The following is a 22,132-nucleotide window of genomic DNA, read 5'->3' on the forward strand; positions in this document are numbered from 1 at the left end:
AGATGTCAAGGGCTATTTATATGTTTTTTTTTTTTTTTTTTTTTTTTTTAAGATGACTAATTCTCTTTATAAAGGTAAACACAAGCATGCGATATATTATACTTGTTTGTTACGCAAACAGGTGCACACCTAACGTAGTTTACTATTTTCCACTTTTCACCACAGCTAAACCATCTCTTATATGATTGCCTATTTCAATCTCTTTGTCTCTAATAAATTAAATACACTTTTTTTCTTCATCTTTTCGTTCTTTGAGGTGATTGACACTCGATAAGCTAATATATCTTCTTTCCATTGAAGCAAACTTATCCTTAAATTGTCTATTTTGGATTGCTGATATTTTTCTCCTTTTTATATATACACGTTAAAATAATAATTTTGAAATTGATGCTTAAAAAATTATTTTGCAAATTATATAAAGAAAAGCATCACTAATAGTAGAATTAGTAACTGCAAAAAGATAACTTGTAGAGCTTTTCCTCTTTAATCACGGTATTCTTATCTACTTTTAATAATCTTCTTTATGAGGTTACACCACAGACACACATAGCATTATTATAATCCCGCTTGGACAATTTTTAACGAATTATCAAGTAAACTTTGAAAAAACAAAAAAGATTCCATATAAATTATATTTGGATCACCAGAATTATGACTTTGATAAAGTGTCAAGTAATAAATAATATGAATATTATAGTCTTTGTCATTGTCCTGACACCATTATTATTTCCAAAAAATGTAAAGTTTTTTAATACACTTGATAATTTAATTTTTTTTTTCAACTTTATCGAGTAAATATAATAAATTATATCATTATCATTAAATATTTACTATTGATAATAATAATAATAGTCTGTGCCTTAAAATATAGATATCATCTAATTAGGTATATTGGACGTTAAAATAGAGAATAAGTAAGCTTAATACCGGAGATACTCATCAGTAATTTGTTAAGAAGCAATAGATATGAGTAGCAGCCCAAACTTTTATAGATGCAGTTCGTGTCAATTTATTACTACTTATTGTATTTAAATATGCAGCAATTTTTATAAATAGTACATGAGCAAAAATATTAACAAAAAGGATTTAGAAACTGCTGATAATATCAGAACAAATAAAAAACATAAAGCTTAACCAAAAAATATCACAACGACTCACTACACAAATTTTATCTGCGGGCTTTATGATGCTATAGATGAGACTAAAAGTATGATCCTCCACCAATACAATAAATATATATAGAAAGAAAAGGTCATAGAGTTATATAATTCCTTCAAACTAATGCTATCGAATATTTCTAGTGTTTGACCAGATATAAACAGAAGAAACTTTATAAATATAACTTTTATTGATGACTTCAATACCCCCCTCCCCGCTTTTTTTTTAATTTTAAATATCAAATATAAAATAGTATAAAGAAAAAACTTAAAAACAAGTTTAGTATCCAAGTAAATACTCAAATTCTTTTGTTGCTTATTTTGAAACAATTGTTAGCTTTGTTAAGAGCATTTTTTTCCAAATACCTTGCTATACTCTTATATCACTCTCAAATTTACTGAAAATACAATATATAAATTGATTAAGTTGATTATTAGACACTCGACTGTTTATGTAATCATCTAAACACTCGTATTTTCATCCTAGTAACTTCCACTTCCTTATTGATAAAATAAAATGGTAGTGCATCTTTATTAAAAAAAAGATATATTAATGTAAAAGAATGTTGCGCTTTATAACAATTATTATGATCAAATTCTGTCATTGTTTGCTGTACTCAAAAAGAAAAAAAAAAGAAAAAAAAAACATATCTAACCTAAATAATAGATTAATCCAAATATACAAGCCAACCACAAAGTACGTTGATTATTAATTAATGGATTAGCGTCAGATTGGGTATTTCCTCCGTCGTTACCAGATTTTGAAGAAGGCTTTTGACCAACTGTAGGGATCATATTAGCTTCTTTCATATCAGATGTACAACTCCATTTACTTCCTTTAACAATATTGTCTCCCTTAAGTTTTCGCTCGATTTCAGGGCAACCAAGTTGTGAGGAAGTTGATTGAAGACGCATACCACCACGTACATCTTGTAAACTAGGTAAATCATATTTATTGAAAGAGCCTGCTAAATCAATTGTACCATAAACCTCAGATAATAAAGGAAAGCCATCGATAGAGGTTAATTGCGTATTGTTACCAACTGATAAAGCACCATTAATACGAGTTAAGTTTTTGAAGGATGTCTCTCCTAGTTTATTATTATTTGCAATCGTAACAGTGCCACCAATAGTTTCAACACTATCCAAATTGAGTGTCATGAAATCATTTTCATGGAATGAGATATCAGATTTAATAGTGCTTAATGCAGGAAGACTGATAGCAGCCAAATTGAGGAAAGTTGCTGTATTGATAGTTTTCAATTGATTAGCCTATAAAATTTATTATTATTATTACTTTGCTATACTATTCCTTTATATAAATGATTCATTTTTGTATTTTTACCTCGAATGTCATAGCACGATTGTTACCTAAAACCAAAATATCACCTTTAACTTCCTTAACAGAATTAAAATCGAATGATTTCAAGTAAACATTATTCGTCAGAATGAATGTATCAAGCGTCTCAGGTTTGAAACCCTCTACTCTAGGAGCACGTGTATCTTCAATACGCATACTAACAATCTTAGAAAGACCAGAAGGGAAATGAATTACTTCCAAAGCAGGTAAAACAGCCATTGAAAATGATTTAGCCTCAGTAAGCTTGGGAAATTCTGCTTTACTCAGGATTGTGTGATTTTCCACTTTAATATGTCCATCTACTTTTTGCAAATCAGGAGCACTGAAGGAGAGGAGATCAGCATTTCCAGTTAAAATCAAGTCACCGATAATTTGTTGAACACCGTCTAATCGGAGATTAGCAACAGCCAGTTGATCAATGTTAATGGCGCCCTTAAAAATTTTGCAAGATTTGATAGCGTCTAAATCAGATTGTGTATTCACCTTGATGCTCTTTTCACATACTAAACATAAATAAATGTTACATACTTTTTACATTAATTCATTTTTTTTTAAAAAAAAATCATTATCACCTTTATCTTCTGCCCCTAAACCGAGCGTAAATAACGTAGCGAAAACAATAGTAGTTAAAGTAAGTTTTACCATCTTATGTAAAAGAAAAAAAAAGGGGGGGAAACAAAAAAGAGACAATAGTGACAATTAAAAATATTTTTTGTTTAAATATAAAGTAAAATGCATTATTATTATTTTTTTTTAATAAAAAGAATGTTAATGTTTATCAGAATTAATCCAGCTTTTACGGATGAAATTACAACATTTTTTTTTTCTTTTTTATTGTCATTACAATATATGAAATACTGCAAGCAATTCCCCTTCTTTTGAGAAGTTCATAATGCATAGAGAAGAAAAAGGAGGAAGGATGTGTAGTCATTTATAAGATTTTTTTTAAATTCTTTCTGCAGATTATATAAACATATAACGCATAATAGAATTTTACGGTAAAGTTATGCATAATGTGATGTTTCAAGCTTGACACTAATACAAGAAGTCTGGCCCATATTTAAGTTTTGAAAAAAAAATACTTTCCGGAAGAGATAGTATATTTTAAGAAACTTTGTTAATAACATGATACTATAAAAGGCGTATATCAATTATCATCTTGAAACTGTATCCTTCAATCGTAGTCAACTATTTAAATTTATAGAATTCAATATATTATTTACATATTATTTTTTTTTTATAAATATAAACTAAAGAATAATTAGATGGTGAAGGTGCTTAGTTAGTAAACCATATTTTTTTTTCATATAATATATTGATCTGTATCATGTTTATATGCACATTAAGGAATTCCAAATATTTGTATAAAATCTAATGCTGTATATATATTCATTTATTTGTAATATAATTCATGAATAAAAGGAAGTTATATGTATTCAGCTGAAGAAGAAAAAAAAAACAAAGTAACATAGATGACATTATATATAAGCATTTGATAGAATGATGTTGTAGATATTTTAATTAAAAGTACTAGATATTCCACGGAAAATCAAGTTAGTTTCAATTATATCTATACAAAGGGATAAATATGAAGACTTACCAAACTTGCTGCAAAAACAATATCACGCTTAATATCCTGCTCAGCTTGCTCCATTTTCTTATAAAGACTTGTATCTCCAACCATACGAGCAGCACCCATTACTTCACGACAAGTTTCATCTAGTCGACTAATACATCTCACAATAGATCCTTCTAATACATCAGTCAAATCGGTAATACTTTTAAATGACTAAAAATAAAAATACATAAATTATTCAAAATTTAAAAATATTAAAGAACAAATTACCAGTCCTCTTGCCCATTCATAAACGACTTCTACTAAACCAAATTTAAGACCACTCACGTAATCCTCAACTGATATAGGTAGCCCACACTCAACTTGAAGTTCAGCAATTTTACGAGCATATGCTAAAATGACTTCTTTACCCTTCACTAACTTGGGCGTCAATCTTGGTTCACTAGCATTGCGTTCCTGAAATACGAAACAAGAGAGAAGAGCAACAACTTCAGCAGGTTCATAATCTGCAAAAACGTTGTCTAATACTAACTCTGTCAATAATAATTCGTCAGCAGAGTTAATTTCACAAGCAACACGTCCTTTAAGTTGAACAGTGCCTTGATCATCAATATAATTAAGTTGTCGTAAAACTTCAATACGTTGATGATAATCAGGAAGCAATTCTAAGTTTTGATCAGAGATGGTCATTTTCAGCATTTCTATTTGACTTGATAATTTCTTATGATCATGAATAAGTCCATACTATAAATGCAAAATTAATAACATCCTAAAATAAATAATAATAGTAATAATAAAAAAACTTACATGTTCATTAAATTCAGGACACTTTGTACATTGGAATTCGGTACGAAGTCGTTTAATAAGAGAGTTTCTGGAACGTGACATTTCTTGGAACTCCATATCCTTAATTTTACCAAAATCAAACTCAACTATACCGCTTCTCTTAGCATCGAGACCAAATGCTTCTAATTGTTGACGAGCATTGACGGCTTCTACCGAGTCTGTACCAGCCATAATAGCATCCACATCAATCTTAACCGTTAATCGAGAAATAAACAAAATATCGGGAGCTCCTACTGTAATAATGCTCGTTTTACCCTCTCCACTATCTGATGCGCATATAGTAGTGATAGGTAAAGGAACTGATTCATCCAAGTTAAGAGAACTATTATTATCAAAATCCTTTGATGATAAAATAAGGCAGTAAAAGGAACGATGTTGTGAATTAGCTGTACTTATGGGTAAGGGTTTTAAGATCATAGCAGGTACATTTCTATATATATTCGTATTGACGACGATCAAACGACCTGTAGAAAGAGCTCTATTACCGGTAGGCGTATTACTAATAAATTGTGTCATCATATTACGAGTAAGGAAAATAACTTCACCGGACATATCATAAAACTTTTCAAGATCAGGTTCACAAATCGCACAGTCAAGTTGACGTAGTGCACTTCGCTTTTGCTCACTTTCATCTACTAATCGTTTTGTTTCAGGCAAGAGCTTTTGAGCACTATTTTCAGAAAAACTACGTTTAATCATTTCCTCAACTTTTAATGCCTCCACACGTAATAAGTTCAAAATCATATTATATGTCAATCTGAATTGTGATTCAAGTTTTGTAGGTTTACCCAAGATCATAGTAGATAAACAAGAGATTTCTGGTGGTTCATCACCTCCTGTAGCAAGAATAACCACACCAGTATTATCAAGCCCACGACGACCTGCACGACCGGACATTTGAGTATATTCACCTGGTAGCAAATCACGGAAATTACGACCATCATGTTTACGAATACTTGAAAACACAACACTTCTAGCGGGCATATTAACACCCATTGCAAATGTTTCTGTTGCAAATAAAACTTTGACTAAACCGCGAGCAAACAAGATTTCAACCATTTCCTTAATAATTGGTAATAGACCACCATGATGTACAGCAATTCCTCGACTTAATAAGTCTCTCATTCTTAATATTTGTGGTAAGTATTTATCTGAACCACGAAGACGAACCAAACTACGCTCAATAAAAACATGAATTTCACTTTTTTCTAAACTGGTACATAAATCCGTCTTTGTAAGACCACTTGCATATTCTTCACATCGCTTTTTCGAAAAAGTGAAAATAACAACAGGTAAAAGACTCTTGGTTTTTAACATACCAATCAGATGCACAAATAAATTACGATCCTAAATAAATATTTATATGTATATATTAAGAGGAATAAGTAAGTAATCTTTAATAAAATAATATACTATTTACCGTTTGCATAGCTGCTTGATAACTGCGACCTACAGATCGATTACCTCCTCGAGCAACAGAACCGCCTCTTCCTCCACGACCACCTCGAGCATTGGGCGAAACTCTATTAGCCTTATCAATTTGTTCCTTGCGTTTTAACATAGCATCCTTAGCTTTATTGTAACTTCAAAGAAAAAAAAATAATTAATATACTGTGTCACATTCGTATGCTTGAGCATCTTACCCAACCATGTTTAATTTGTTTTCATTAGCTCCAACAATTTTGTATATATCTTTATTTGCATAAATATAATGCTCGAGAGGCACAGGTCTCTTTAATGTACTGATAACATAAATATCTTTCTTTTTAGTACGACTAATATATAAAATAATAGTATTAGTATTCTCTTTCAATATTAAATGAAAAAAAAAATTACCCAACCCAGCCTGCAAATTCTTTTGTATTGGGGACTGTAGCAGATAATAAAATAATATTAACATGGGCAGGCAGCATAATAATAACCTCTTCCCAAACTACGCCTCTCTAAAAAAAATACATTAAAAACTTTTCTACTTTGCCTTCAAGTTGATTAATACCTCTAAATCATTAACATAATGAACTTCATCGAATATGACAAATTCTACATCACGGATAAGATCTGCTCCTCTATATAGCATACTACGTAAAATTTCTGTGGTCATGACTAAACAACTTGCCTCAGGGCGAATCTGAACATCACCTGTCAAAATACCAACATCTTCACCAAATGTACGCTTAAAATCACGAAATTTCTGATTACTAAGAGCCTTAATAGGTGATGTATAGATAGCTTTTGTCATATGTTTTGTAGCTAAGGCGATTGCATAATCAGCCACTACTGTTTTACCAGCCGACGTGTGTGCTGCAATAAAGACAGAATCGCCCATTTCTAAATGATATACGGCCTGTTTTTGGAAAATATCAAGTTCAAATGGAAACTAAACATATAATATGTTAGATTATTTGCTATGTATTTTTTTTTTTTTTTTTTTGCATACTCACTTCCATAGCCATTTCAGGTACAAGATCATAAAAGTTATCAAATGGCTCATTTACATTAATTTCATGCGCCCATTCAACACGTTTAATAGCTTCATGAGGCATTTTATTTAGCTTTTTAGGTATAAGATCCTTTTGTGGGAGTATGTTAGCAGGTAATAATTCATCTACTTCTTGGTTATCTTTAAAGGAATAAAAAGAATTAATACAATAGTTGTTGCAATTCTAATCTTTGCTTACCCTTTCCATTTTCAAAATTTTCCTTTTCAGGTAGTTCTTCTGCTACTTCATCAATAGGTGCAACTTTAACATTTAAGAAATCAAATTTATCATCGATTGGCGCCATCATGTCTTCAATACTAAAAACAATAGCCTCCTTTCTAGGAATTTCCGACTCTGTCTTTTCTTCCGTTTCCTTTTGAAAAACTAAACCTCTATCTAAGCCTGGTGCCTCCATCATTAAATGATTTGCTGAAAAAAAAAAAGAAAAAAAGAAAACGCATATAAATATAATGCAGCTTATCCAACTTACAACAAACCTTCTTCATTATCAAAAAAGTCGATATTTGTGTCCAATTCGACTTCGTTTACTATGTCATCTTCAATTATTTCAGCCTCTAAACCTCCTGGTGCAAATGGAAATTGTGATGCTGAACCACGAACGAAATCTTTTGTAGATCCGAATGCTCTAGAAAAACTTGTTGAATTATTACATGTCGAGTTGGGATCGTCCAAAATGTCTTCTTTAAATCCAATAATATCTCCATCAAATCCCTTTCGTACCACTTCAATCTTTGTACGAGCTTTAGAAAGTTGTGAATATCCATGAGACGCATACTCTGGTGTTTCTTTCCAATGTCTATTATATACATGTATTATATTTAAAACAAAACAATGTATATGTCGTCCTTTTATTTTATAAAACTCACTCTTGACATTTGCTTAACCAAGAATCAGGAAAACTTTGTTTAGGTGTAAGAAATGTATGCTCTAATTCATTTTTGATGTCTTGTACAGTTTCCTTTGCTACACTTGGTGTCTGTTAACAGTTAGTTGATTAGATTACAAGCGACACATGTTTTTCTCCAGTTTACCTGTTCATCAGAATTTCTTAATCGAGAAAAGATTTCTTCAAGTGCTTGACTATTTACTTTAAAAAACAGAAGATCTTAATATTATTATAACTTTATCGAAATTGATCATTACTTTTTACTTCCATGTCTGCAAAATATATAAATATTTCTTTAGAAAAAAAAAAAAAAAAAAAAAAAAAAAAAAAAAAAAAAAAAAAAAAAAAAAAAAAAAAAAGTATTCGCGACAATTATCATGTTTCTGAAAGGTGTTTGAATAACCGCTCAATAATTTAATAATACCCTCTCTTTTTCATTGTATACTTTTCAGAAGGGAAAGAGAAAAAAAAAAGAAGTTAAGATGAGCGATGTGGTAAAGTAAAGATGAACAAAAGAGAGATTATGAAGACATTAAATCTGAACTCATTCTTAGCATGGCAGAAAACGAGAGAAAACAACAGAAGAGTTAGAAAAAATAAGAAAAGAAAAAGAAGCCGTAAAGATTAAAGAATATAATAATCTAATCGAGCAATGCAGAACAAAAGTAAATATATTTCTTTCTTTCTTTCTTTCTTTTTTTGGAATCTGAATTTAGCATAGTCTAATAAAAAATAAACAAGATGGATAATAGAGACTTTACAGACGAGACATTCACGTTAACAACACAAATTTTACAATGGAATCCCGATTTTTACACCATCTGGAATTATCGTCGTATTGTGCTGATTGAGCATATATTAAAGGATTTGAACGAAGAAGAAAAACAAAAAGTTTATAATAAAGAATTAATGTTATTTTTACAACTTATTAAAATCAATCCTAAATCATATTGGTTGTGGAATCATCGTTTTTGGTGCTTGCAACATATGCCAACACCAAACTGGAAAGCAGAACTTGGACTTGTAGATAAAATGTTAACTTTTGACGCACGTAATTGTAAGTTAAGTATAAAAAAATAGTATTAAGCAATCCATTAATTCTTGCTTTAGTTCATGGATGGAATTATCGACGCTATGTAGTAAATCATCTTCGAAAGAATAGTGACCATGTAGCGGAGATTATACAAGGAGAATATGATTTTACAACGAAAAAGATTAATCAAAGTTTTAGTAACTATTCTGCATGGCATCAAAGATCGAAACTGCTTCCCGAAATTGTAGCAACCATGTCATCTGAAGAGAAAAACGAAGTAGTAATCAATGGTAAAAGGATTAAATGAATATATTGTAAAAAAAAAAATGGAATACTCATATTTTATATTAGAATTGGACCTTGTGAAGAATGCTATTTATACTGATCCAGAAGATCAATCTGCTTGGTTATATTATTGGTGGTTGTTAGGTAGATCTCCTGAAGAAGTATCACCTTCAGGTGCTTATCAGATTGAACAAGATACATCATTAGTCATTTTTGGATTTAATGATAAAATTAGATTTATGCAGCCACCTCAGTTGTTAGATCATAATGGAAAGCTTATACAAAGTACCTTATATTCTTTAGTTGGAGAAAATTCATCTATTTGGGCTATGTGGATTAAATCAGAAAAGAAAGACATCGCAAAAGAGTTGATAATTCATTCAAACAGTATCTTGCCTAGTAGTAGTTCAAAATCTATACCTTTGGATAAAATTTGGAGGGTTGAAATTAAAAGACTGGAAAGAGGACCAGGTATTTAATTCATGCTTTGTGGGAGGATAAAAGTCGTTGCTTAGCTAATACTATTTTAGTTGTTTATGAAAAGATTCAATCATTAAAGAAGCAAGTATTAAATAGTGAGAATGAATGGAAGGAACTAACAACAAAGCTTTATAAAGATCCAACCCTAAATGATCAGACTGCATGGTATACATTGGATAAGGTTCAATTATTGAAAGATGAGATTGAAACAGTTAGAGAATTATTAGAGCTTGAGCCTAATAGTGCATGTAAAGTTGACTATATTACATTATTTTTTTTTAGAAAAAAAGGGTTCTTTTATTCATATTATTATAATAGGGGCGCTACAAACTCTTGTACACTTTTTGCATCAACTTCAATTACGTTCAAATCAAGTAGATCCAATCAAAATTTATGATGAAATTATTTCTATTTTGGATGACTTGATTAAAATTGATTCTGATAGAAAGATGAGATACAAAGATAAAAGTAAGATTTTAAAAAGAAGAATGAGACAAGTATGGCATACTAAAATGATTTATGTATAGAAACTGAGATTTTGTTCAAGAAAGCCACACAATCATTAAATGAGACATTAGATTTGTCTGGATTAGACAATATCCCCTTATTTTCACCTTTATTAACTATATCTACTATAACTGTAACATCTAAAAAATTAGAATCAATTCTAAAAGAAAAACTTGTATTCTTAGAAGATTGTATTTTAATCAACTAGAGCTTATTAAGAATAAAATCTAAAACTTTTTCCGTAAACCAGACATCATCTACATCTTTATAGGAATTCTCCAATTCGTACAATACCTTTTCTGCCAAATCTTTTTCAATTACACCTGCTTTCATTCTAGCTTTAATTAATATCATCATTGCAACTCTACTATACTCTGGATGACCCTGAATACAAATGCATTGCTTATTTTCTGAAACAGAAATTTGAACAGGTGTCCTATCCTTTGTGTAGCCTAACGTTTTGTAACCTTCCGGTACATCAGTAATGATGTCTTGATGAGATTGGTTAATTTTAATAAATTCTCTGTCTGTTTTGAAGAACTTTTTTCCCTCTTCATTTAATGTAATTTCAGTCAAGCCGAGCTATATATATTAATTAGATAAAACATCTTTAACATAATAATTACTACATACCTCCCAACCAGTCGTACTCTTAGCCGTCTTTCCTCCTGCAGCACGTATAATAATTTGATGACCAAAACAAACACCAACTAATTTGACCTTATCTGTATAGTCTGTTTCCATTTTCTTTATAAAGTCAATTAACTTTAGAAGCCAAGGATCATTATCATATGAGTTATACTTGGAACCAGTTAAGATAAGAGCATCATATGTTCCGTTTTCAATATCTTGGAGAGAAGGGTATTCTTGAGCGTCAACAACATCGAAAGCATCCCAAGTAATAGTTACCTTCTCATTATCTGCAGCCTTTTTAAAAGCAGTTTGAAACTGTTGTAGGTAGTCACCTACCTTTTCTAACACTTCAGGCATAGGTGTATCGATTTTAAGAAGTCCAAAGTGTAACCTTGTTTTAGTCATGACTGTATAAATATTTTTGGATAAAGATATTACTTTTTTTTTTTTTTTTCATAAGCCCTCTCTTTTTATAATTGATATAAAGCATGTCATATGACAACATAATGATGAAACCAACAGCAAATGAAAATATTTTACTTTAAACTTAGCTGTTACATAATTTCATATTACATATTATAAAGAAGACTATTCGGTATAACTATAGATGACAGTATCAACTCAAATCAGGGAGTATCATTCAGTTACAATGATTACTAATCATAGTCTGCACAGCCAATCAATCATTACTCTATACGACAAAAGGATACTGCTTTTTAAACTTACCTTATGAAGTCATACACATATAATAGACAATCTTAGTGTTTCTTGATAAAATGATATTAGCTGCTACATATAAAGCCTTTATGAATTAAAGGAGTAGTGTGGCAGAATAGATATTATAACTAATGATATTAAATAAAACATAATAATATAAGAATGTAACAAGAGATTAGAAAGGTATACAAGCTTTACAGACAATATAAACACAGAGTAGCATAATATTACATTTTACTACAATTATCATGAGCTTAAGTATGCATTGACTCTAGCCAATCCGTTACATTGAAGTAAAGCAGCAAAGGATAAATGACACATCATTAGTTAACAGCTAATAGCAATAACTGGAGTCATGTTTATGGTTATCTTGATGATTGTAAATGATATAAATACACCTTGAAATTATTTTATTAGTTTTAATCTTTTAGTTTAACTTTTTATTTTATTCTCTGTCTCTTCAAAGAAATGTTTAATAATCAAGTCGTAAAAAGCATCTCTCCCATCTTTTGTTATTCTTTATTTCGTTCTTAAATCTACATTATTACAAACAAACGTCTAATTTCTGAGAAAGTGTTTTTTTTTCTTTTAACACAAGGAAAATATAACGTATTTATAACTTGCTATATATTATCAATCCACATATTCATTTTCAAATCTGACAAAATATTGATATCATATTATCGCTGTATGTCATATATCCTAGAACACTTCATTACACTACACTTATTCCCTTTAAGCTTAACCAAGTATTCTTAACCTAAATACGACATATAATACCTTCAATTTCTCTTCCAAGAATTGTGCCAGCTTGCAACCTCGCTTGAAGTGAATATAAAGTTGAAGGACTTTTATTATACTTTTGACTGTGACTAGTTCTGTCTTCCTCCTTCCTTTACTTTGTATTTATTTTTTCCCCTTTTACTATTTTTAACTTTTCGTATTAAGAGTGTAATCTCATTCTGCCACTCAACCGTAGATACCAATTAATTAATTTGTTATTTCATTACTAATAATTTCATAGGATTTTTTACTTTCTCTGGCCTTGAAAAAAAAACAACAATGTTGTTGCTAAATAAAATATGGGTGTAATATGGAGTGCGATTAGTAAACTTCTAGAATCTTGAAGTCGTTTTTCGTTTAACGATAATTATTTTTTTTTTTCTTTTCTTGTAAGAATCATTTTGGTCATGTCGTCCGTGTACGATCATGTCAAAAAAGGATCACTCAAGTTTAAGGGTGGTGATTCTACACCTATAAAGTAATATTATAACTTACGTATATATTTACAATTATTGATAACTTACTTTTTTTTTTTTTGCAGAAAAAAGAAAAAGAAATCAAAGTCAAGCAAAGAAAAATTAGAACATGCTTTGCGTGAGGAAAAACAAATTATTCAAGTTGTTGAAAAAACAGAAGCGCAGCGTAAATTTGAGGAAATACAACGTCAAAGAGTATGTTAGATACAAACTAGTAGGATGAATATAAATGATTAATTGATTTTTATTTTAGCAAATGGAAAGGGTCTCGAAAGCAGCATTGAAATCACATAAAGATCGGGTGCAAGAATTTAATCAAAAACTGGAGAAACTTAGTGAACATCATGACATTCCTAAAGTTGGCCCAGGCTAATAGTGGATATTGTTCGAATACATATAAATTTATTTATATTGTATTTAACTGTTGAATATAAACATGCTTGCATATAAATAAAATAGTATAAATATATTGTATACATAAATTTCTAATAATGACTACGCTTCGTGATAAAATATGGCAGGCTTATTATTACCAATATTTTCAACTTGGAGTACTTTGTGGAAAAAAATAGAATGAGTTCTAGATGTATTTTTATTATCATTGTGTAGCTTTTAGATTTGTTTCTAATATTTTAGCGGCTTCAATCATGATAATTTTGATGATGAACTGCTTCTAGTTAATAAAGTCACAAAGTGACGTTTACTTTTTTTTTCAGGCCGTTTTTTTTTTTCACGCGTCTTCAACTTTTTTTTTTTTTTCGAAGACAAACGACTTCTTCAAACTTATTAGCTTATCATTTCTTTCTTACATCGCTTTTATATACATATACGTATATTTATTTATTTATCTTTTATACAAACTTGTATCATTTTAAAAATATTTTAAAGAAAAATAAATTTTTAAAAAGATAAATGGTGCAAAGCGATCAAGAAAAGTTCGCAGGGTAAATTGAGTACTTTGACTTGTCACAAATTATTTACTTAATGAATTTAAAAAATAGAAATTACCGTCAATTATTTGATACAATTGAAAGAGGTGTTGAACAATGCTCTACTGATCGTCTTCAAACTCTTTTAGAAGAGAAAAAAAATCAATTAAAACTGGGTTTAGAAGCCTTCAGTGAACCTTCTACTCAAGCTCGGTCTAAATTAAACACCGGCTCTAGTATTACGGTTGATGGAAAAACGATCAAGTTGGATCAAAACGAAAAAGATTTAATTATTAAATTGTCAGACATCCTTAACTTAAACGAACTCCAATGCGCATCACTTTGGGACATTTACAGACAAGCAAATAAAAACACTTTGTCACAATTAAATAATGATAACAATGAGCAGCAAAAAGTAGAATTACGCGAAAATATTCAACTTATAATGAATGTAATTAACTTCTATTTCGAAGAACGTATCGCATTATTAGAATGTATTGGATCTTTGCAACGTATATCCCTTGATAATGATCATCCTTACTCATTTATAGCCAATGATGCAATTAAAAAGCTACAAGATGTTGATAATACAAGGCCATTCGCTGAACGTCTTTTTTCACAGTACTCAAAATTGGTTCGAAAGAATATCTTTAGTAAAACGCAATTTTTTTCTGGTTGGGCCCTTATTTTATCAAAACAGATTTTAAAGGAACAGAAGTCTTTATTGGATATTATTTTTCTTTTTAGTTTAACAGAATCTTTTTCAACTGAATTTATTTTATCAATTATTAAGGAATTTGAAGCTGATAGTTTTGGACAACTTCAAGCTTTTGGTTATGTTCTCGATGAAGAAGGTGTAATGTTACGTGAAAGAGTCAGCAGTATTTGTATTTTACTTTCAGCTAATATTATTGTGCCATCAACACTTAATATTGATGTACATTTGAATCCTTCTGCTACTGAACAATCTTTAATTAATTCACCCAATATTATTGCTAAAATTAATCAAGTTGCCGCTTATCTTGGTGATAGACAAGAACATTCTGTTTTCTTGTTAGCTTGGTCGTTTTTCCTTACTTGTATTGATTCTGCTATCAACAATGAGCAGACTCCTCCCACAAATTATGTTGAAATAGTCAATCTTCTAGAAGGAAAACAAAATATCTCAACGGATATTTTAATCGATAGACCAATTGTCAATGGTGCAGCATTTGATGTGTCCACACAAAGAACAATTTCTATCAAACAGGCTCCTCAATTAGATCGCATTCTTTTAGGTCGCTCTCTGAAACTAAATGTTTTTAACGTAATTTCTAGTATTTTGGAAAGTGATGTTTGTAGTGAAGAAGATGTAAACTGTTTGGGTTATAGATCTGTGTTATGCACCTTACTCAAGTCGTTTTTATCAGTTACACGCCCTTATTTTATACCTCCTGAAAGTTATAGTAGTTTGATTAACGCATATTGTCTCCTTTACCAAAATCAGCCTGAACTTTGTACTATGTTTTGGACTAAGGATTTTAATAGAAAAAATCCTTCATCATTGCTCGCTACGGCCCGTGGCAGATTTCCTGTCTTTTTTACCGATTTTACTCGACTTTTAGCTTCCTTAGCAGGTGTGCCGAATGAAGATGCAAGTATGAATAATGGAATATCAGCAACCTCTGTATACGAATATCTATGTGAAATTCCTTCTATAACTGTTGTATTAGGATCATCCATTGATGTTACAGCTTGTGAAGAGAACGGAGAAGTAGTGACATATGCTAATCAACCTATACGTGTAACTCATCAATTGGATTCAGTGTCCAGCGTCGTTATTCCTCAAGGTACTCGTGGGTTATTCTTAAATACTTCAGACGATCAGCATGTTATTCAATATGATTATCATTATTCGGGTTGGCATATGTTGATCTCAGTTTTGGCCAGCTTTATTACAGCAAATCTCAATAGTACAATTGATATACAAGATGATGAAAATAATATTCAAGGGAAGAATTTAGAGGCTATTAACAGCATTCTAGAATTGATTTATAGTGTACTATCCAGTAATCCTAAATTAGCTACTACTTTAGTGGATCATATTGAAATGACTGCTAGAACTGCTGATGACTCTACTGGTATGCCTATTCTTATTTCTATTCTTTGTCAAACTCTTAATTACTGTAGCACTATAAAACCATATCCCATTCCTATTTTAACTCTGGTTTTAAGATGCTTGACACTATTGCTTCCTCATTATCGTAATCATATCTGGTCTTATTTAAAGATTGCTCCTATCTTACCAACTACTAATACTAGTTTTATAAAGTTTGTATCCTCATCTTATAAATCTAGTACATCTGCACAAATATTGGAAATTGTCTCAAAAGTCGAATGTAATGCTGGACGCTACCCAGTATTATTAGCGTTTTTAGATTTAGTTCAAGCACTTGTACGTGATATTCAGCGTGATTGGTGGATTCAAGAGAACAATGAAGATGTATCTTTGCTTAATCGCCAATACCAGGTTGAAGTTTTATATGTTTGTTTATATTATATCATGTCAGATGTCTTCCCGTCTTATTCACATTGGCGTTATAAGAAGCTCTCTGAACGCTTTTTAATTGGTATCAAAATACTTTCAATACTTATTGAAATTGTTCGTGACTTTAAAGAACCTGTTACATCAAATATGAAATTGTCATTAAATAGTATTCGTGAAGGTGTCTTCAACAACTTTTTGTATGAAGGAGGTGTATATCATATTTCGCCCTTGGTGAATATCATTTCTGATGGTGCTGTAACTGCTAATACTTTGTATAAGGCAAATCATCCGAAGGAAGCACAACGTATTGAAAAATTAACTGAATTGACCCTTATATTTGTCAAGATTTTGTTGCAACATCGACTACAGCAAATTAAGTCAGGAACCGTTGTAACTGAGAGTATACTCGAACGTTTGTTACTGGAGCGTAGCACAGGCGGCAATTCTTCTGACTTCTTATTACGTGTTGCTAGACACATTCAATATCATCACACTATTTCTTTACCTATTCAGGCTACTTATGTATTATCACTTTTATGTCGTACTATTTCTACTTGGAAGAATGTTCCAAATTTTGTACAATACTTTGGTGGTACAGATCAAGTTCATGCCATTATTCGAACTTATCTCGAAAAAGCCAAAGATGCTAATCAGAATGAAGTTTTATTGACTTCTATCTGGCAATTAATAACTGTACTGTTGGAGACTCAACCTAGTTTAGCAATTCTCTTTTTAGATTGTGGTGATTTCATTATGCCTAGCCCCAAGTCTGCTGTTCGTCTTTTGTCTAATGAAAATAAATCAAATTCTAGTGCTATTTCCACAAATTCAGTTGATTCTGCTATTCGTGCCGCTGTCGATATTTTAGGGCAATGGGAAACTCTCTTGATCGAGAAGCCCACTGTTATGTCTAATGTTTTGCGTTTCCTTGCCACTTTTTGGAAAACAGCATTTGATCATTATGCTCTTGTAGAACGTACTCGTGTAGATAGTGCCATTTGGGATATCTTTGACAAAGTTTTATTCAACCCATCATGTGAAACTGACATTACAGCTGACCATATTCAATCCCTTGATATAATTACAGGTACAGATGTTGATAAACATCTTGACACTCATGTACGTCGATTATGTTGTTTAAATCTCAGCAAAGCTTTTATCATGCGTATCATTGCTTACGAAGTTCACCTAACAGCCAGCAATACTCTGAAGGATAGCTCTGACGTTTCTCAAAAACTTCCTGCTGGTCTTAAAAACTTAATCATCAAGATTAGTGAGACTAACAAACTTTTATCATTACGTGATTCTTTTGTCAAGAATGATTTTAATCCCGCTACAATACGTGCTGCTGAAGCATCCGCGGAGATGCTTTTACAAACAATCGGTGTTGATCATCCTGAAAATATTCTTGTAAAAATGGCTCGAATTGGTTTTGCTGATGATGATGCAGCAGGAGAGGCTCGTCAATATGGCGATTCGTACTTGTATGACTATCATCTTGCAAGCACCCGAGTTTATTCCCTGTATAAAGATATCGAAAGCAAGCATGAAGATGTTAATTATAACAGTGTTGTTTTAACCCCTGATGTTCAAGCTGTGTTGGAACTCAAACAGTTCGCTAACCAATTCCTTCAGAATACACTTTTGGCTAACCATAATAGCTCAATTGTTGACTCACAAATCATTTTGTTGCGTTCATTTAAATCCTTTATTGAAACTTGCTCTAGACGTGTTAATGATTTGATTTGGACTCAAAAGGATACCCGCAATAGCAACCTTTTCAACTTCATAAAGAGACTCATCGGCTCTGCTCAACAAGAAACTCGTGATGATGGCGTCACTTTAACTTCTTATAGTATTTTGATTCAATTTATTCGAAACTTAATTGAAGATTGGATCAATGCGAATAGTGGTGTTGTAACTGGAAATGACACAAATGCTCGTAAAGAGTATAAAAATAAGACTTATGAGCTTCTTTCTGCCTTGTGTAGTTTATTAGATCGTGAAAACTATGCTTTATTTAATAGTATATGTGATACTACCGCTATTCGTTTCCATAGACCATTATTAGAATCTATTATGCTTTGTCTTCGTACACTCAATGGTACAATTGAAGATCTTTCACCTTTTTCAAGTAGTGGCTTGGAATTTGAATCTTGCTTATCTAGTCTTTTAACAGTTGTCTGCTCAAGTTTCCATGTACTAGTTATCAAGGCTGGTTCTTATAGTGCTGCTACATCACTTGTCAGTGAAGAGGTTTTAGAAAGTTGTATCAAGGATGTAACTATTGTGATATCTCTCATAGAAGAAATGATTAGTCCAAAATATAAGTTTTCACCAGACATTTGGCTTGAGATCTTTGAAAAATCAAATACAATCCCTTCTTTACTATCACTTTTTTATAATGGTGTAGAAATTGTTGTAAAGGAAATTAATAGGTAAGTGTATTTATAAATATGTATATGAATATATTTATAATATTAATTTCTTTTTTTTGTTTTTCTTAAAATATAATAATAGTCAAATATCCCATTTAAATGGTATCTCTAGTATTAGTATTACACCCTATGCTGAATCTGCATTGTACTTGTTGCTTGCATTATCCAATATTCCAAAGGCGGCCGAAAAACTTGTCAAACATAGCATTTTCGACTCACTTTGTAATAATCTTCTTTCAACACAATTACAGCAAGGAGCATTGGATTTATTTATTCGATTTGGTGATAGTAACAAAAATGGACCTAATTACGTAGAACGCAACCCTCTTCATTTAATTTGGTGCCAAATTCTAGCTGTAGTCAATAATATTATACGCACCATTGGCAATTCTGAAATTGTCTTACAAAATACTATTAATTTTATTCAAATGTATGGTCCACAAATAAGTAGAGCTTTCAAGAACGCAGAAGGAGCTAATGATTCAATCTTTGGATTATCAGCAACTGAATCATTGGCATCACCATTATTAGAGGAAATCGAACGAATTACGATGATATTCTTTGGATTAGCTAAATACTTGGAAAGATTACCCAATACGGCTACTGGTTTATTCTGGGCCTTTAAGGAATGTTCGTTAACAACTCTGCAACGATTCCTTTATTTCTTCACCCATCCTTCACATATGCAAGCGCAATTGTATCCTGTAGATAATATTGAACGTCAACAAGCACACACTTTTGTTTCTCCTGAATCAGAGGATACCACTCCCTCACTATTAACTACCTCTGATAATAAGAGTGAATCAAAATTGCGTATAAGTCAATTAATGCAGAAGATTATCAAGTCTACAATGATTATTATACATTATATGCTCAGCACTCTAATTGTCATAACACATACAGATGTCGTCTTGACTTCAAACGTCACAGAATGGCCATTTGGAAATGCATTCCTCTATCCAGATATGCGAATGACTGTAAGCACAAAGGCTTCTTTGGGTACACTAACAGAATGTATGAATGTATGTATTATGATGATTGGACAATGGCAGGATATCAAGGATTACCCTATTCAAGAATTATTAGACGTTGTTCAAGATTGTGCTTTACTGCTGACAACTCAAATTGCACTCTGGGTTACTAAACCTGATCTTTCAGCAGAAACAAGGGTTGAGATTGCTCAAGAAAATATTCTAGACATTACTGAATCAATAAATAAAATAGGAACTTCATTAAGCAAATTACAAGAAGATAAGAAACTCAAGAATATCAAGCCAAAACTCAAACTGATACATATGCTACAAAACTTTTTAGGAGATCGCTATTTTGAGAAGTCATAAAAAAAAAAAAGGAAGTTTAATTATATGTAAACAGTTTAAAAAATAAAATAGTCATAATAAAGAATAAACATATTACGTTCTGCAATGTATAAAGAAGAAAAAAAAAATTGCATTAATTATGTGTTACATGCAAATTTATATATTCACATTCCTATTATATAAAACAGTTTATTCTATATTGTACAGTTGATATATATACAAGTAGAAAAGAAGAAGAAAAAAGAAAAGATTAAACGCATGTACTTTTGTAATAAATTCCTCTATTTGCTATGCTACTACTACTATTACTACTCTTTTTTTTTTTTTTTTTTTTTAAATACGATCTATAAATTTATCTTCATCATCACTTGCTAAAAACCATTTGAAATATTCATAAACACTCCAACTAATAGCTGTGCTAGGCATATTTGTCAATACTCTAGGCTTAAATCCTCTAAAAAAGCCTTTAAATCCATATCGTTCATAAATAATAGATGCTGCCTCCTTTAAGCCATTTACATTTTTGATCTGAGTATCGGTAGATGAACCTTTTGTTTGTAGTAAAGTCTTTATGACATCAAGTGGAGTTGTGACTGATGAAGCCACAGCACCCGCAATAGCACCTGCCAGCATATGTGCTTTTGGATTATAGGATCCCTCTGGATTGAGTTTAGATCGAAAGAATTCGTAAGTAGCAAATTGAACAGATTGAAATGGGATTGACATGGAGACGGTGGTGGGGAATGAAATATAAAATGCTTTAATTCCTTCCGCTGAATACACTCTTTTAGCACAATCACGTACTGAATGATAAGTTGAATCGCGTAATTGCATTCGTTGTTTTAATACTATTATTTAAAATTAATATCTATATGTATACATATATTTATTCAAATGCAAGTAGGTTACTCACCATCAAAGGGTGTCATTAAAGCATCATGAGCAAAAGTAGCAATGGCACCAGCAGTACCCGATGCTATCAGTTGATTAGATATTGTAAACGATCGACCAGTAGTTTGTAATTTAGAAGTAGCTGATAATTGGTCATTAAGCCATTCTTTACAAAATTCATAAGTAGCAAAATGAACAGCATGAGCAGGGCCTGCCCCAACAATGACTGAATAAACTCCTTTCCATAAATTCCTTGACCCATGCCAACTTTCCTTTGACGCGTGTTTTATAGCTTTGTTTATTTCTGGAGTTGTAAGAACTTGCATTCGAGTCTAACGAATTCAATTCATATATATATATATATATATATACATATTAACTCCATCTATTTTCCTTTAACGCATATGTTTACTAAACATATATACATACTCTGATACTGTCAACTGGATACATGATGCAATGTTCTCCAATCCCTGCCATTGCACCTGCCATTGCATTTTGTGCCATGGTGGAATTAGCACCTAATGATTCATAGTCATGATCAATACTTTTATCCATTTTACTTTTTTAATAATAAATACAAGTGCAATAAACAATTTATTGATAAAATTAAATTCTATTCATATATTTATAAAAAAAAAATTAAACAGCCGTAAATAGAGCAGCAGGATACCATTGATGATATTATTGCCACCTGAGTCAAATCTAAATATGTAATAATGATATGAAAAGCCCTCTTTTTCCCCCTCCACACACACACACACATACATACATATACCCTTTAGAGA

General features: G+C 31.1%; 7 protein-coding genes across 7 annotated transcripts; 3 read left to right on the forward strand and 4 right to left on the reverse strand.

The window, feature by feature from the left end:
- Nucleotides 1-1,521: 1,521 nt before the first annotated feature.
- On the reverse strand, nt 1,522-3,162 carry BX663DRAFT_567544 (uncharacterized protein; the record flags this gene model as incomplete). Its single annotated transcript, XM_051532098.1, has 3 exons — nt 1,522-2,429; nt 2,503-3,020; nt 3,090-3,162. The coding sequence occupies 3 exons, from the start codon at nt 3,160-3,162 to the stop codon at nt 1,809-1,811; spliced, it is 1,212 nt and encodes a 403-aa protein (XP_051383492.1). The 3' UTR covers nt 1,522-1,808.
- Nucleotides 3,163-3,876: 714 nt separating this feature from the next.
- Nucleotides 3,877-8,614, reverse strand: BX663DRAFT_506701 (NUC185 domain-containing protein). The gene is made up of 14 exons (XM_051527228.1): nt 8,584-8,614; nt 8,472-8,527; nt 8,307-8,416; nt 7,917-8,236; nt 7,618-7,848; nt 7,381-7,559; nt 6,936-7,316; nt 6,776-6,882; nt 6,583-6,714; nt 6,360-6,522; nt 4,901-6,286; nt 4,364-4,837; nt 4,118-4,306; nt 3,877-4,047 (listed from the first exon to the last, which is right to left on the reverse strand). Exons 1-14 carry the CDS (start codon nt 8,594-8,596, stop codon nt 4,039-4,041), a joined length of 3,750 nt encoding a protein of 1,249 aa, XP_051383493.1. The 5' UTR covers nt 8,597-8,614; the 3' UTR covers nt 3,877-4,038.
- A 453-nt stretch (nt 8,615-9,067) lies between these two features.
- Nucleotides 9,068-10,651, forward strand: BX663DRAFT_485656 (uncharacterized protein; the record flags this gene model as incomplete). Its single annotated transcript, XM_051524628.1, has 5 exons — nt 9,068-9,383; nt 9,437-9,649; nt 9,711-10,115; nt 10,175-10,372; nt 10,443-10,651. The coding sequence occupies 5 exons, from the start codon at nt 9,068-9,070 to the stop codon at nt 10,649-10,651; spliced, it is 1,341 nt and encodes a 446-aa protein (XP_051383494.1).
- A 184-nt stretch (nt 10,652-10,835) lies between these two features.
- Nucleotides 10,836-11,621, reverse strand: BX663DRAFT_530713 (class I glutamine amidotransferase-like protein; the record flags this gene model as incomplete). The annotated part of the gene is made up of 2 exons (XM_051530338.1): nt 10,836-11,158; nt 11,258-11,621. The coding sequence occupies 2 exons, from the start codon at nt 11,619-11,621 to the stop codon at nt 10,836-10,838; spliced, it is 687 nt and encodes a 228-aa protein (XP_051383495.1).
- A 1,542-nt stretch (nt 11,622-13,163) lies between these two features.
- Nucleotides 13,164-13,722, forward strand: BX663DRAFT_506707 (uncharacterized protein). Its single transcript, XM_051527229.1, has 3 exons — nt 13,164-13,242; nt 13,306-13,435; nt 13,494-13,722. Exons 1-3 carry the CDS (start codon nt 13,172-13,174, stop codon nt 13,611-13,613), a joined length of 321 nt encoding a protein of 106 aa, XP_051383496.1. The 5' UTR covers nt 13,164-13,171; the 3' UTR covers nt 13,614-13,722.
- A 430-nt stretch (nt 13,723-14,152) lies between these two features.
- BX663DRAFT_551237 (nucleoporin subcomplex protein binding to Pom34-domain-containing protein) lies at nt 14,153-20,474 on the forward strand (the record flags this gene model as incomplete). Its single annotated transcript, XM_051531266.1, has 3 exons — nt 14,153-14,184; nt 14,242-19,134; nt 19,217-20,474. 3 exons carry the CDS (start codon nt 14,153-14,155, stop codon nt 20,472-20,474), a joined length of 6,183 nt encoding a protein of 2,060 aa, XP_051383497.1.
- Nucleotides 20,475-20,786: 312 nt separating this feature from the next.
- BX663DRAFT_432963 (mitochondrial carrier domain-containing protein) lies at nt 20,787-21,851 on the reverse strand (the record flags this gene model as incomplete). The annotated part of the gene is made up of 3 exons (XM_051522966.1): nt 20,787-21,301; nt 21,367-21,676; nt 21,774-21,851. 3 exons carry the CDS (start codon nt 21,849-21,851, stop codon nt 20,787-20,789), a joined length of 903 nt encoding a protein of 300 aa, XP_051383498.1.
- Between the last annotated feature and the right edge of the window lie 281 nt (nt 21,852-22,132).

The sequence above is a fragment of the Cokeromyces recurvatus genome (genome assembly GCF_025118155.1).
Source record: "Cokeromyces recurvatus strain NRRL 2243 chromosome Unknown BX663scaffold_10, whole genome shotgun sequence".
Lineage (NCBI taxonomy): Eukaryota > Fungi > Mucoromycota > Mucoromycetes > Mucorales > Mucoraceae > Cokeromyces > Cokeromyces recurvatus.

What these genes read in the sequence shown, in the direction of transcription:
- BX663DRAFT_506701 (XM_051527228.1), bottom strand. An exon ending in TGGTTAAGCAAATGTCAAGA is followed by an intron (nt 8,237 to 8,306) that starts GTGAGTTTTATA and finishes TGTATATAATAG; the next exon opens with ACATTGGAAAGAAACACCAG. An exon ending in ATCAAGCAGCTATGCAAACG is followed by an intron (nt 6,287 to 6,359) that starts GTAAATAGTATA and finishes ATATTTATTTAG; the next exon opens with GATCGTAATTTATTTGTGCA.
- BX663DRAFT_506707 (XM_051527229.1), top strand. Translation starts at nt 13,172, where the DNA reads ATGTCGTCCGTGTACGATCATGTCAAAAAAGGATCACTCAAGTTTAAG. An exon ending in GGTGATTCTACACCTATAAA is followed by an intron (nt 13,243 to 13,305) that starts GTAATATTATAA and finishes TTTTTTTTGCAG; the next exon opens with AAAAAAGAAAAAGAAATCAA. An exon ending in AGGAAATACAACGTCAAAGA is followed by an intron (nt 13,436 to 13,493) that starts GTATGTTAGATA and finishes TTTTTATTTTAG; the next exon opens with CAAATGGAAAGGGTCTCGAA.